Source organism: Crocuta crocuta, unplaced genomic scaffold, assembly GCF_008692635.1.
Source record: "Crocuta crocuta isolate KB4526 unplaced genomic scaffold, BGI_CrCroc_1.0 scaffold234, whole genome shotgun sequence".
In the NCBI taxonomy this organism is placed as follows: Eukaryota; Metazoa; Chordata; class Mammalia; order Carnivora; family Hyaenidae; genus Crocuta; species Crocuta crocuta.
This window is the reverse complement of record NW_027529647.1, coordinates 2,081,238-2,094,894: the sequence shown is the minus strand read 5'-3', so window position 1 is coordinate 2,094,894 and position 13,657 is coordinate 2,081,238. Positions and strand designations below refer to the sequence as shown.

The following is a 13,657-nucleotide window of genomic DNA, read 5'->3' as shown; positions in this document are numbered from 1 at the left end:
CACACGTACTGTCTCCCCAGGTCTCGTCTGAGCCCTTTCTTGGACGTGTGCCCTCACTTTCTCACTTTCCCTGTATAGTTTTTTTTTTTATTGTGTTTTTGGGGGGGGTGTGGGAGTACTGCTTGTTTGTTTAAAATTTTTTAGAGAGAGAGCACATGAGTGGGTGAGAGGGAGAGAATCTTAGTTTTTTATTCTAAATTTTTTTAACATTTATTTATTTTTGAGAGAGTGAGCAGGGGAGGGGCAAAGAGAGAGGGAGACACAGAATCTGAAACAGGCTCCAGGCTCTGAGCTGTCAGGACAGAGCCCGACGCGGGGCTTGAACCCACGAACCGTGAGATCATGACCTGAGCCGAAGTCTGACACTTAACCTACTGAACCACCCAGGCGCCCCTAGAGAGAAAATCTTAAGCAGGCGCCACACTCAGCATGGAGTCTGATGTAGGGCTCCATCCCACAACCCTGGGATCAAGACCTGAGCCAAAATCAAAGAGTCAGGTGCTCAACCAACTGAGCCACTCAGGTGCCTCTAGTTTTTTGTTTAATGTTTATTTATTTTTGAGACTAATTTTTTTTTTAATTTTGAAGTTTATAATACAGGATTATTGACCATATTCCTGTCCTGGGCTTTAGAACTTCAGGGCTTATGTATGTTCTAGTTGCAAGTTTGCGACCTTAAACAACATCTCCCCAGTTCCCCTACAGCCCAGCCCCTGGTGACCAACATTCTACTCTCTTCTCTGTTTCTATTATATGCAGTTGCTCTCTAGTGTTTAGTGTCTGGCTCCTGCAAACGGAAAAGTGAAAAATGAAGAGGGGGTAGAAGAGCCAGCCCTTTGACTCCCCTGGAAGTCACACCGGCCAGAGAGACGGGGATGGGAGACAGTGTGGGAGGGGCACCAGTGGCCACCCACTTCTTTGCACCCCCGTGTTGAGAGTCCTGATTTCCTGATACTTGGAGGGCAGGGTCATTACCGCTCCCCTGGACCCCCTGGTTCGGGCAAGCTGTTTGCAGGCTCTGCCAAGAGCCGAGCTCTGTGGTGGTTTGCCCTCCAGAGCCTCTCCTGCAACTTGTAAGCCTCCAACAGGAGCCTGGAATCCCAAAACAGTTCCTGTGGAGAAATTCTATCAGTGCAGGTGTTGTCCAGGTGGGGAGACAATTTCCAGTGCTTCCTACACCACCGTCTTTCCAGAATCTTCTCTGATCCAAGGCCTTTTGCGTGAATGATCAAGGCCGGAGGAGACAAGCTTCCTGGACTCGTTGACATAGGAGCCCCATGCACGGCGGCACCAAATCCCATCGGTGAATCCCTGAGCTGGGCCACAATCAGGCAGAAGGTGGAAATGTAAGCGCGGGTCAGATTGTGGACACGGGGACGTGTGGGCAGGCGTGACGGAAAGAGGTCGTCTCCTTTGCCTCGTGTTTTATGCAAATGGATGTTATGCCACACTGGGAACCACCCCCCAACTTAGAATTGTACCTGAACGGAGGTTACCGGGGATTGAGGGTGGAGGGAATCAGGGCAAAAGCGGAGAATGGGTCTGTTGGAACGGGCGTTGTGTGACGTGGTCGATCTCTTTTACCAGACTGTAATCTGGGGACGGGGACAGACCCGGAGTCTGACTGAGAGATCTTTCCTCTACCTACTGCTGCAAGAAGGCCTCAGGGTGAGTAGGAACACAGGCCAGCCAGTGTGGAGGGGAGGCTGGAGCCCGGGAGGGGACAATTTCTAGGCGTCATGCAAAAGCCTGTGAGCGCCCCCACCCCCACCCCAGCCGGCCACTGGGAGTTTGGACTAGAGAATTTCCATATGAGGGGCGCTCCCACAAAGCTCAGAGACTCCGGAAGTGCGGACTGCTGAGTTCTGTGCTCACTTGCTCAGTCCCCCCCACCCCGCCCCCACCCAAACCGCTCTCCACTGGCCAACAAAGAGCCGCCTGCTCCGTGGATGGCACCTCCCAAGCAAACGGAGGACATCCTGTTTGGAAGGCCACCGCTCCGATCAAAGAAGGTCCAAACAAGTCAGTTCCGTGGGCTGAACTGCGAGCTGTTTCTCCAGCTGTGAAGGAAGGCTTGAACAGTAAAGGCCCTTATGTTTTGGTTCCTACTGACTCCTAGGCGGGAGGGCTCTGGAAGCCCAGCCCGTGCGGGGCTCAGTCCTGGGGAGACCCCTGTGGGAATTCAAGGGTGCATTAAACAAAGCGGGACATGCCGATGCCCATGAAGAACTGCCGCCCCGGTTTGGAAGGTGACTGCAATCGACAAGCTGAAAGTGGCCGCCTGGGTCCAGGAAACGGGCCGAATCCACACATAGTCCCTTGTGGCCTCTAAGGCCCAAAATGCCAGGAGGAGCTGTTCTGTCTTCCGGCAGGAGACGGAGGGTGCGGGTGGCCAGGTGGCAGGTTCCCTATGCCGGCATGTCACACTGACGCAGGGAATCCTGGAGGCTACAGGTGGGTCCTGACCGGAAGGGGCTCTGGATGGGGCTCTGCTGCCCCAGTGCTGGACGCGAATGCTCCGAGGGCCCAGAAGGGAGAAGAGTGCACCGCCAGCCGCCGTTTCTGCGGACCAAGGACCACCGTTTACAGCCCAAAATGTCCAACAAGGGGCAGAGAGCCATCCTCCTCCGAGACTAGTCTGATAGAGACTAGGAACAGGCAATTAAAACGTTGGTTGTCTAAAACAGGGAGATATAGGGGCCCCTGGGTGGCTCAGTCTGTTAAGGCGTCCGACTTCTGCCCCAGCCACGATCTCACAGTTCTTGAGTTCGAGCCCTGCATCGGGCTCTCTGCTATCAGTACAGAGCCCCCTTCACATCCTCTGGCCCCCTCTCTCTCTCTGCCCCCCCCCTTGTGATGTCTCTCTCAAAAATAAATAAAATTAAGAAAAATAAAATGGGGGAATATCAAGGCTGGGAGGGCTGGCTTACACACCTCCACGGGTACGTGCTCACGTGCTCCGTGGACACAAGTGGGTAAAGGAGTGCCCTCTCTGGGCAGATTTCTCTGGTTTTCTTGTGGACCTGGGGAAGGTACAAGTGTCCCCATATCACCCACCTGCTTTTCTGTTTCTACCTGATGCAGCGTTCATAAGACCAGGGCTGCCATTACGGGGACCGGAAACATCCAGCAACTGCAAGTGTGTTTTAAACCTTATGTTGGAATTCCCAGGGGCCTGACAGCAGGGTGTGCCTGCTCTGTCGTCCCCTCTGACGACATCCGTGTTAACACTAGAAGCAGCTGTGTCGCCTGGTGGTGACAAGAGCCCCCTGGTTCTGCACCCGTGTGACCTTACTCACCCTACACGGATGGCAGTGGATGCAGGGGAAGCCCTTGCTAGGCCAGTACTGCTGCCTGCAGTGTAGACCAGCACGGCAGCCCAACCTACTGTCCCTTCCAAAGGCAGAAGCGTTCGGCTCTACATGCGGCGGGTGAAGTAATGAGTACGTGAGTTACGTCCTAAGGGAGATGCACTATTACATGAATACCTCAAAAGAGGTTCAAAGCAAGATGATATTGTCTCCTGGCTCAATTCTACCAGACACCGTGTGTTTGCTGAGATCACTCCTGCGTTTGGACCCTGACGAGATCGAATGGAAGCCTGCAAACCTCAGCGGCCTTGCCCTGAGACATTTTCATGCAATATGATGATCGACCGGAATGATTACTAATGACTGTGTGAGATACTGGTGATGTGCCCGTGCCTGAGCTGTATTATCATTTTGCTGCAAGGGATCCTGTGGCCAGAGACTGGGTATGGGGTGTGAAATAATAGAAGAAAATACATATTTTGGTTGCAGTCCCTGGGTCCTGGCATAGAGCTCCTCAATCCCTTGGAATTTCCTGGGTGATAGGAGTGTCTTTTTTTTTTATTTTAATGTTTATTTATTTACTTTTGATAGAGAAAGCACAAGCGGGGGAAGGACAGAGAGAGAGAGACACCGAAACTGGCTCCAGGCTCTGAGATGTCCGTGCAGAGCCTGACGCGGGGCTCGAACTCACAATCTGAGAGTTCATGTCCTGAGCTGAAGTCAGATAGTTAACCAATTGAGCCACCCAGGCACCCCAGGAATATCTCTCATTCTAATAAGGCAACTCTTGGTGAGCCTCTCAACAGCTCCTACACAGAGGCTGAAAGACCAATCCCTGATTAATTTTTTAAATGTTTATTTATTCTTAAAAGAGAGAGACAGAGTGTGAGCGGGAGAGGGACAGAGAGAGGGAGACACAGAACCCGAGGCAGGCTCCAGGCTCTGAGCAGTCTGCACAGAGCCTGACTCGGGCTCGAACCCACAAACCATGAGATCATGACCTGAGCCAAAGTCGGGCGCTTAAGTGACTGAGCCACCCAGGCGCCCCAACCAACCCCTGATTAGAAGCTTGGAAATGTCAACCCCATCTCCCATCATCCAAGAAGGGGGGTGAGGCCAGAGACTGTGTTATGAATTGATCAGTTATCAACTGATCATGCCCATGTGATAAGGCTCCATAAAACTCCCCAAAGTATGGGGTCTGGAGAGCTTCCAGGTTGCTAACGGCTCCAGGCTGGGAGGGTGGAACACCCAGCTCCACAGGCCAGAAGCTCCGGCACTCAGGACCCTCCCAGACCTTACCTGATGGACCTCTTTGTCTCTTTTGTGATATCTTCTACTCTGTAATAAACTGGTAAGCTTGTTTCTCCAAGTTCTGTGAGCTGTTCTAGCAAATAATTGAATTGGGGTGGAGAGGCGCTCATGGGAACCTACAATTTGGAGCCAAGGTGGCAGAAATTGTGGGTAACCTGGGGACCTACTATTTATGATTGGCATCCGAAGTTGGGGGGGGGTCTAGAGGGACTGAGCCCTTGCCCTGTGGGGTCTGTGATAACTGCAGACAGTGTCAGAATTGAACTGAGGGGCACCTGGGTGGCCCAGTCGGTTAAGCGTCTGACTCTTGGTTTTAGCTCAGGTCATGATCTCCGGCTTCCGTTCAGTGGGTGATTTGAACCCCGAGTTGAGTCGGGCTCTGCGCTGACGGCAGAGAGCCTGCTTGGGATTCTCTCTCTCTCTCTCTCTCTCTCTCTCTGCTCTTCGTCTGCTCACACTCTTTGTCTCTCTCTTTCAATATAAATAAATAAACTTACAAATTTTGAATTGAAATGCAGGACACTCAGCTCGTGTCCCAAATAATTGCTTGCTGTGGGGGAAACCCCACACACATCTGGTGTCGCATTTGTTGCCGGGGCGCCCGAGTGGCTCAGAGCTTGAGCATCCGAGTTCAGCTCAGGTCACCACCTCAGGCTTGGTGGGTTCGAGCCCTGCATCAGGCTCTGTGCCGACAGCTCTGAGCCTGCTTCAGATTCGGTGCCTCCCTCGCTCTCTGCCCCCCCCACTCTGTCTCTCGGGAGGGGGAGGGCAGGTGTNGGTTTCCATTTGCTGTGACTTCATTACCCAAAAGAGACCATTGACATTGGTAAATGCACTCCTGGAGCACATCTGTCCTTCCATTCCCATCAATCGGCAACACAAAGTAAGTGCCCACCCACTTTTGATATCAGATACTGTGATGTGTTTAAGGGGCACCTGGGTAGCTCAATCGGTTAAGCGTCTGACTCTTGGTTTTAGCTCAGGTCATGATCTCCGGCTTCCGTTCAGTGGGTGATTTGAACCCCGAGTTGAGTCGGGCTCTGCGCTGACGGCAGAGAGCCTCTCTCTCTCTCTCTCTCTCTCTCTCTCTCTCTCTCTCTGCTCTTCGTCTGCTCACACTCTTTGTCTCTCTCTTTCAATATAAATAAATAAACTTACAAAGTTTGAATTGAAATGCAGGACACTCAGCTCGTGTCCCAAATAATTGCTTGCTGTGGGGGAAACCCCACACACATCTGGTGTCGCATTTGTTGCCGGGGCGCCCGAGTGGCTCAGAGCTTGAGCATCCGAGTTCAGCTCAGGTCACCACCTCAGGCTTGGTGGGTTCGAGCCCTGCATCAGGCTCTGTGCCGACAGCTCTGAGCCTGCTTCAGATTCGGTGCCTCCCTCGCTCTCTGCCCCCCCCACTCTGTCTCTCGGGAGGGGGAGGGCAGGTGTCTGTGGGGTCCCCAAGTGCTAGCCCAAGTCCCGGTCCCCGGGACCTCAGACGGTGACCGTGTTTAGAGTCAGGGACTTGACTGAGGGTGGCCTACATCCTCACAGAGGAGAAGTGGGCACAGAGGCGGGAGGGGCGCGGGCACGGAGGAGGGGCGAGGGGCTCCGGCTGCAAGCCCCGGAGGGGGGTGGAAGCGGCCGCCGGGCNCTGTTGCGTCCGGCCGCCGGCGTGTGTTCTGTCGGCGCAGCTGGGCTGGACGAATACAGGATTTCACTGTTTTAGTTTGCGTCTCCCGCTCGCTAATCCTGCTCCTTATTTATTTTGTCTAAAACGCGTGGGGCCCCATCGCTGCGCGGCTCCAGAGACGGAGCTGTTTCCCTCGCGCGCCCCTCGCCCCTCGCGGGGAGGCCCAGCCCACNGCGGGCAGGCCCCGGGTCCTGGCGCTGCTGCCGCTGCTGCTGCCGCCGCCCGCGGCCGCCGAGGAGCCCTCCGCGCAGGACGTGAGCCTGGGAGTGGTGAGTGCCGCGCTCTGCGGGCCCCTGGGGCGCGCGGGGGGCGCGACGGGGGCCAGGACTCCTGGGTCCGGAGGAGGCTGGGGCTGACTCAAGGTCAGAGTGACGGGGGATGGCGTCTGGGGACCCAGATTCTTGGACCCATGGGGTTGGGGGCTGGGATTTGAAGATCCGTAAAGGGGTTGATGGAGACGAGGACTGATAGGTCTGGACAACACCCAGGGCTGGAGAGACGGACTTCGAGAGGAACAGCAGGCAGTCGTCCCGGCTGGGACCCCTGGGCTCCGGATGCCGGGATGCCTGGCGAGGGGTGGGGCTTCCAGGACGGTGACGGGAAGGGGGATTCTCTCCCGCTCTTCCCCCTTCACCTGTCCCTTCCTGTGGTCTAGGACTGGCTGACCCGCTATGGCTACCTGCCACCACCCCACCCTGCCCAAGCCCAGCTGCAGAGCCCTGCAAAGCTGAGGGATGCTATCAAGGTCATGCAGAGGTTTGCCGGGCTGCCTGAGACAGGCGTCCTGGGTAGGTAGACCCCCTCCCCCTTCCCAGCCCTGCCCCAGCACCCAGCAGTTTCTAAACCTCAGCACACACCTGAATCCCAGGAGCTATGAAAATGCTGATCCCGGGGCCCAACCCAGGGGTCCTGAGGCATTCCTTCTCCGGTAAATATTTACTAAAAATCTCTAACGCGTAAGACCATTTCTGGCTCTAATGGTACAGTGATGAACAAAGCAGAAAGGGTCCCTGCTCTCATTCTTCTACAGAGAGACACACAGATCAAGGATAGAAATATGCAAGATAATTTCAGATGGCGATTCGTGTTTTGACAAAAATAAAATGCTGGTCAGGGAAGATCCCTCTGAAAGGGGTCTTGAGCTGAAGGGAGCTCCTATGACACAAAGAACACATAAGACACACATAGGAGGAGCCAGCCATGGGAAGATGGAGAAGAGTGTCCCAGGCAAGTGCAAAGGGCCTGCCGTAGGGACAAGCTGGTGTGCCTTTAATGAGAGGAGGATTGAAAAGCTAAACAAAAGCCTGATTGGGAATGGGTGGTGGTGGTGGTGATGCTTGAAAGGTGTTGGGTTTGATTACAAGCATGGTAAGAAACCACCAGAGGGAGTGAAGAAGAGAGACAACCGGACTGAATTTACAGTTGTAAGCTCCCTCTGGTTGCTGGTGGAGAATGGAGGGTGGGAATGGAAGGAGGCAGTTGAATTCAGGGTGCTTACTTTTTTTTTTTTTAATTTTTAAATGTTTTTATTTATTTGTGAGAGAGAGAGAGAGAGAGAGACAGCGTGAGCAGGGGAGGGTCAGAGAGACAGGGAGACACAGAATCTGAAGCAGGCTCCAGGCTCTGAGCTGGCTGTCAGCACAGAGCCTGACGCAGGGCTCGAACCCATGAACTGTGAGATCATGACCTGAGCCAGAGTCGGATGCTTAACCAACTGAGCCAGCCAGGCGCCCCAAGGGTGCATACTTTGGAGGTAGAGCTGAGAGGCTCATCTGTTGGATAAAATAGGGAAGCAGGAAACTGAGGGGTGGTGACTGGCTACAGGAGGACATAGGACCTCTGTCTATCCTGTCCACTGCCGAGTAGTGTCTACCATCTGTAGTGTGTGCGTGCTCGATTCCTCTTTGTCACCTCAACCAATGGTGAGCTTTGACCTTCACTTGAAGACAAAGAAACAGCTGGGAAGGGAGCCGAGCTAGGACAGGGGATTCCAGGCAGATCTGACCTGGGAGACCGGAGACCCAGCCGCCCTGGGGACTTTGGACTTTGCCTGGATGTGGTGAGGACTGGGGACCTACGGTGTCAGGTGTGGGAACCACCTAGGGGGCTCCAGCCTCAGGCAGGTCCACACGGCACCTCCTCGGCTCCTTTATCCGAGGTCCAATCACCAGGACTCAGGGAAACAGGACCCCCAGATCCCAGATCCAAGCACCCCATAGAGGCAGCCAGTCCATCCAGGGCCAAGTGCAGGGCGTCGTCACTTAGGATGAGCCGGCTTCCAGAACTGGACAGCCCGTGTTCAAATCCAAGCAGCAAGTGGTTCAGCCTCTCTGAGCCTGTTTGTGCAGAAAGCTGGCTGCGTCTGTGATTAGAGCAGGCTGTCCTCCTGCTGAGCCCCGGCCCCCACAACCTCTCCCACAGACCCCGCGACGATGGCCACCATGCACAGGCCCCGCTGCTCCCTGCCTGACGTGCTGGGGGCGGCCGAGCTGGTGAGGCGCCGCCGTCGCCGCCGGCGGTACGCCCTGAGCGGCAGCGTGTGGAAGAAGCGAACCCTGACGTGGAGGTAGGTGAGGGGGCCCGGCCCACGGCGGCCTGCCGGCCGCGCCCAGCTCAAACAAACGGCTGCCTTCTGTCTCCCCAGGGTACACTCCTTCCCCAGGAGCTCGGCCCTGAGCCAGGAGATGGTGCGGACCCTCATGCACCATGCCTTGACCACGTGGGGCGTTGAGTCGGGCCTCAAATTCCAGGAGGTGGGCTCCCAGAGCCCGGCAGAGCCCGACATCATCATTGACTTCGCCCGGGCATACCACCAGGACAGCTACCCCTTCGACGGGCAGGGGGGGACCCTGGCCCACGCCTTCTTCCCCGGGGAACACTCCATCTCTGGGGACACTCACTTCGACGACGAGGAGGTCTGGACTTATGGGTCAAAAGGTACAACCCCCCCTCTACTGAGGCGTCCTCTCCCTAGGTCTGTCTGTCCTTATGAAGTCACATGGGTCGATGGAGGCTGTGTCCGTTGGGCTTCTCCAGAGCCTCAGAACCAGTAGGAAGCCTGTGTGTGTGTGTGTGTGTGTGTGTGTGTGTGTGTGTGTGTAAAGTGATTTATTTTAAAGAACTGGCTTATAGGATGGTGGAGGCTGGCAAGCCTAAAATCCACAGGGCAGGCCCGCCGGCGGGAAGCTCCACTGAGACTTGATGGTGTAGTCCTGAGCTGATGTCCGCAGGGCAGGCCAGCTCACACGAAACCCAGGCGGGAGTTCCGTGTTGCAGTCTTGGGGCAGAATTCTTTCTCTCTGGGAAGCCTCAGGTTTTGCTCTTAAGGGCCTTCACCTGATCGGACAAGGCCCACCCACATGCGGAACACGATCTGCTGTGGCTACTTTGCTTACAGTCAGCTGATCGTAGATGCAGATCCTCTCTACAAAATAACCCAAACAGCCACACCTAGGCTGGTGCCCAGCTACACAAAATTACCCATCACAGCCGCCTCTCAGGTGTCCGGCCCCACGCCGGGGCTGAGGCTGAGTGATGTGAAAGCGGCCGCAGGCACGCAGCAGCTGAGTCAGAAGAGTAACCGGCAGTTGCCACACTTGGCGACGCAGCTGCGGGGAATCACAGCAGAGGAAGCCCCGGAGCACCACAGGCTCGAGCAAAGGCCTGCGCAGAGCCTTCGATGGACGGGGCTTTCTAGAAGTGACTTTGTTCATGCCACACACGTGTACCGAGCGCCAACTAGTCCACCGGGGCCCGCCCCCCCAGAGTACGTGGGGGCGCGGGGAGGACGCAGAGGAAAGAACGCGAGCCAGTGAGCTGGCTGACGCAGCGTAGTCAGGGCTCGCAGCCCCGGGGGACAGCTGGGGCAGGAAGGCAGAAATAGGGTATCAGGAGAGAGACCGTCGACGACCCCGAAGGCTGGTACGCCCCGTGACACAGAGGGCCTTGGAAGCGGGGCGAGGGAATGGGAGGGATGGAAGGTGTCACGTTCTGGAAATACCACTGGCTGCGGTGGGGGCACGATGGAGGCAGGGAGGCAGGAAGCTGCGGCCGGGTCCAGGAGAGAGGTGGCTGGAGCGGGCTGTTCAGTCGGGGTGGCCAGAGGCTGGGATCCTGGTGGCAGAGGGGATGGAGAGGAAGGGGTCTTGTGAGAGGCAGCGGGAGGTGCCGGAGGACGACGACGAGCAGGCCCTTGGGGCGCAGCGGGGAGTTCAGGTCGGCCGCTGGTTTGCACTGCTCGTGGGCCGCTCCGTGCAGGCGGCGCATGAGCGGTTCAGTGTCTTCCTCTAGACACTTGGACTTCTCTGACTGAGGTCAGGTTCCCCAGAAGTGGAGCTCGAAGCGAAAGTTCTTGTGCAAACAGTTTCTCAGGGTTTGCTCTGCGGGGAAAGGGAAGCCAGAGAGGGCTGGGGAGACAAGCTCAGCCGGACGCGGGCTCAGCTGAGAGGAGCCAGAGCCCGAGCCGCAGGAGCCAGAGCTCCGAGCATAAATAGCCCACAGGCTTGGTCCCACCGGGGGCTAAGGTTCCAGCTCTTCCAGTCTTAGCCATCAGCTGTGAGCGACCCGCAGCGGGGAGGCTGGCGGAGGGCGGCAGTCAGGACGGGCGCGCAGGCTCTGTAGAGGATTTGGGCGAGGTGCCCACACTATGCACAAAGTGAGGCTGTGGTAATGCAGCTTTTAAGCGTGCCGGCTTGAAACAAAACTCAGGTCAGGCTCCTCTGCTTGCTGTGTGTATAAGTTGCTTGGCCTCGAGGTGCTCAGTTTCCTCATCTGAGAAATGGGCATGCAGTAGAGGTCTGCTCATTGCCAGCTTCTGTGAGCTGGCAGATTTGAGTCAGTGGTACTCAGGGGTTGGTAAGGTTCCAGGAGGAAAGTGAAGAATGTGAGGGTCAAGTACAGGGCTGTGGAGAGCCCCGCAGTTAAGGGGAGGGTAGAGGGGGGGAGGGCTCAAAGGAAATGGAGAAAGAACGGGCCCACGGGTGACCAAGAACAGGAGCAAAGAAGGAAGCGGTCGGCAGCGGGCAGGCAGCAAGCCAGTGCAGTACGTTACGTGGGCCTAGATCTGATCATCTGAGGACAAAGTGACCTTGGCGCCTGCAGGCTTGGCAGGTGGGGGAGGAGTCCCAGCCACAGTGAGGTTAGCTGTGAGAGGGGCTGAGGAAGTCAGCTCAGAGTTTAGACCACTGACCACAGAACTTGCTGGGGAAGGAGATGGGTGTGGACGGGGGCACAGAGGTATTGCGGTGGCTTCGGATGAGGGTCTTAAGCACTTGGTGATGTTGGACGCACCAACAGAAAGGGGTGGGGGATGGATGGAAGGATGGATGGATGAATGGACAGAAAGATGGATGAATGGGCAGATGACGGATGGGTGGATGGATGAATGGACAGATGGATGGACAGATGGACGTACGCAAGGGATGGACGGGCTGGGTTCTTGTCCTTCAGGAAGTGAGCGAAGCAGGGGCCTTGTGCAGGGCAGGGCGGGAGGTAGGAGGTGAGCACCGGGGAGATGCAGCTATGTGCCCGGGGGCGCAGGAAGTTACAGATTACAGAGGTTGGCCGGTCTTGATGAAACAGGAAACACATCTGACATACTTGTCATCTTAAGAGTTGAGGGCTGGAGCTGGGGAGCATCTTGAGGGGCTGTGGGTTTGGAACTGAGGCTAGTGAGAGCGCAGGGGCCCTGCCTGTTGCGGTCTAGAGCGGGACTGGGAGCAGGTGCCGAGGACCCCCGGAGGCCCGCCACCAGGAGTCTCGTGAGCTGGGGCTGCGGCTGTGGTTGCGCAGTTCCCCCAGCTGCATAGCGTGAGGAGGGTGCGGAGGGTGCAATGAAGGGTGTGGCCAAGGGGGGGTAATTCAGGGAAGGAGGGGGAGAGAGATCTACTTGATGTGGACACCGAACTTCCTCCGGTTTCTCAGAAAAGGGATTCAGAGCAGTAAGAAAACCCACAGTCAACATGGAGATCTATCAATACGTGTGCATGAACCAAAGTCACGTGAAGTCACTGCCGAAAGGCACTAGTTGGCTGTCCTGTCGTTTAACTAGGTCTCTCTGCGTCTCAGTTTCCCACCTGTAAAATGAGGTTAGAGGGAAGAGATTTATGAGACATAAAGGACAGCTTCTGAAGACTTGCTCAGCCCTTTCACACTCACATTCTCGTCCAACAGCCTTTAGGGGCTGAGTGAAATTTGCTTTCCAGTTCACCAGGTCACTTCCAATAAGCCCACTTTGAACCCCGCTGACCCTAGTTAGAGATGTCCATGCAGGGGGTCAGCCTGTGGGCAGCTGCTCGCCTCTCTTGCTGCCTTGCTCTCTTGCCCCCTCGGCGGCTGGCGTAGGGGCCGGCAGGCGGCGGCTGGGTCGATGAGCTGGGATTTGGCCGGCAGCTGACAGCTGGCAGAGGCCCACCCCTGGCGCCCAGGCTGGGTCCCCGAGGAAGAGCCTGTGGTCAGAGAGGGTGGGAACAAGGCCGGCCGCCAGCGCCAGCACGCTGTGGTCTGAGAGAGGCCGCCTGAGGAGATGGATGGCATGGGTGATGCCGCAGAGGCGGGAGGCAGGGAGCGGGGGAGGCTCCCGGAAGGGTAGATGGGCGTGTGGGCACTCGAGGGGCGTGCATGGGAGGAGGGAGCGGAGCACCCTGAGGGTGGCAGTGGGGTGACCATCTTGGGAACCCGGGCCAAGGAGACTGAGCAGCATTCCTTCCGACCCCAGACCACAGCTGGAAAGAAGGAGACTCCCAGGGCCGGTGCTCCCTCCAGAGACTTGCACGCATCCCAGCTTCCAGCCTCCCCCCCCCCCCCCCCCGCCAGTGTTTCCATGTGCACAGACTTCCCTCCCTGCGGCCCAGCACTGCGGCAGGAAGGCCACCCCTTCCTCTGCCCGGGCCACCTCCTCCTGCCCCTTTCCCTGGCCTGTTCTGCGGGTCTCCAGCCCTGTCCCCAAGTGTCCAGAACTACCAAACAAGGCTACTAGAAAAAATCTGCGGAAGAAGTGATCGCACCCAGGAAGGACGGTGACTCAGGGAGGAGGGTGACGTCTCTGGAGGGTCCCTGGCTGTCCAGCTGCTCCGGCTGCCAGCAGGCCCCGCCAGGGGCTTCCTGGCTGCCGCCTCTTCTGGTGTGGGGCAGGGGTGGAGCTCCAGCCTAGTCTCCCTCCTTCCCCAGATGGTGAGGGGACCGACCTGTTTGCCGTGGCTGTTCATGAGTTCGGCCACGCCTTGGGCCTGGGCCACTCCTCAGCACCCGACTCAATCATGAGGCCCTTCTACCAGGGCCCGGTGGGCGACCCCCACAAGTACCGCCTCTCCCAGGACGACCGGGAAGGCCTGCAGCAGCTCTCCGGTACGGG

At 56.9% G+C, this 13,657-nt stretch overlaps 1 protein-coding gene across 1 annotated transcript in view; it reads left to right on the top strand.

The window, feature by feature from the left end:
• The window catches only part of MMP25 (matrix metallopeptidase 25), a 26,288-nt gene that overhangs the window by 10,703 nt on the left and 1,928 nt on the right, over window positions 1-13,657 (top strand). The window contains exons 3-7 of the mRNA XM_077762761.1: window positions 6,423-6,575; window positions 6,962-7,094; window positions 8,728-8,872; window positions 8,951-9,243; window positions 13,474-13,650. Coding sequence (XP_077618887.1) covers window positions 6,423-6,575; window positions 6,962-7,094; window positions 8,728-8,872; window positions 8,951-9,243; window positions 13,474-13,650 — 901 coding nt within the window. The remainder of the gene's footprint in view (window positions 1-6,422; window positions 6,576-6,961; window positions 7,095-8,727; window positions 8,873-8,950; window positions 9,244-13,473; window positions 13,651-13,657) is intronic.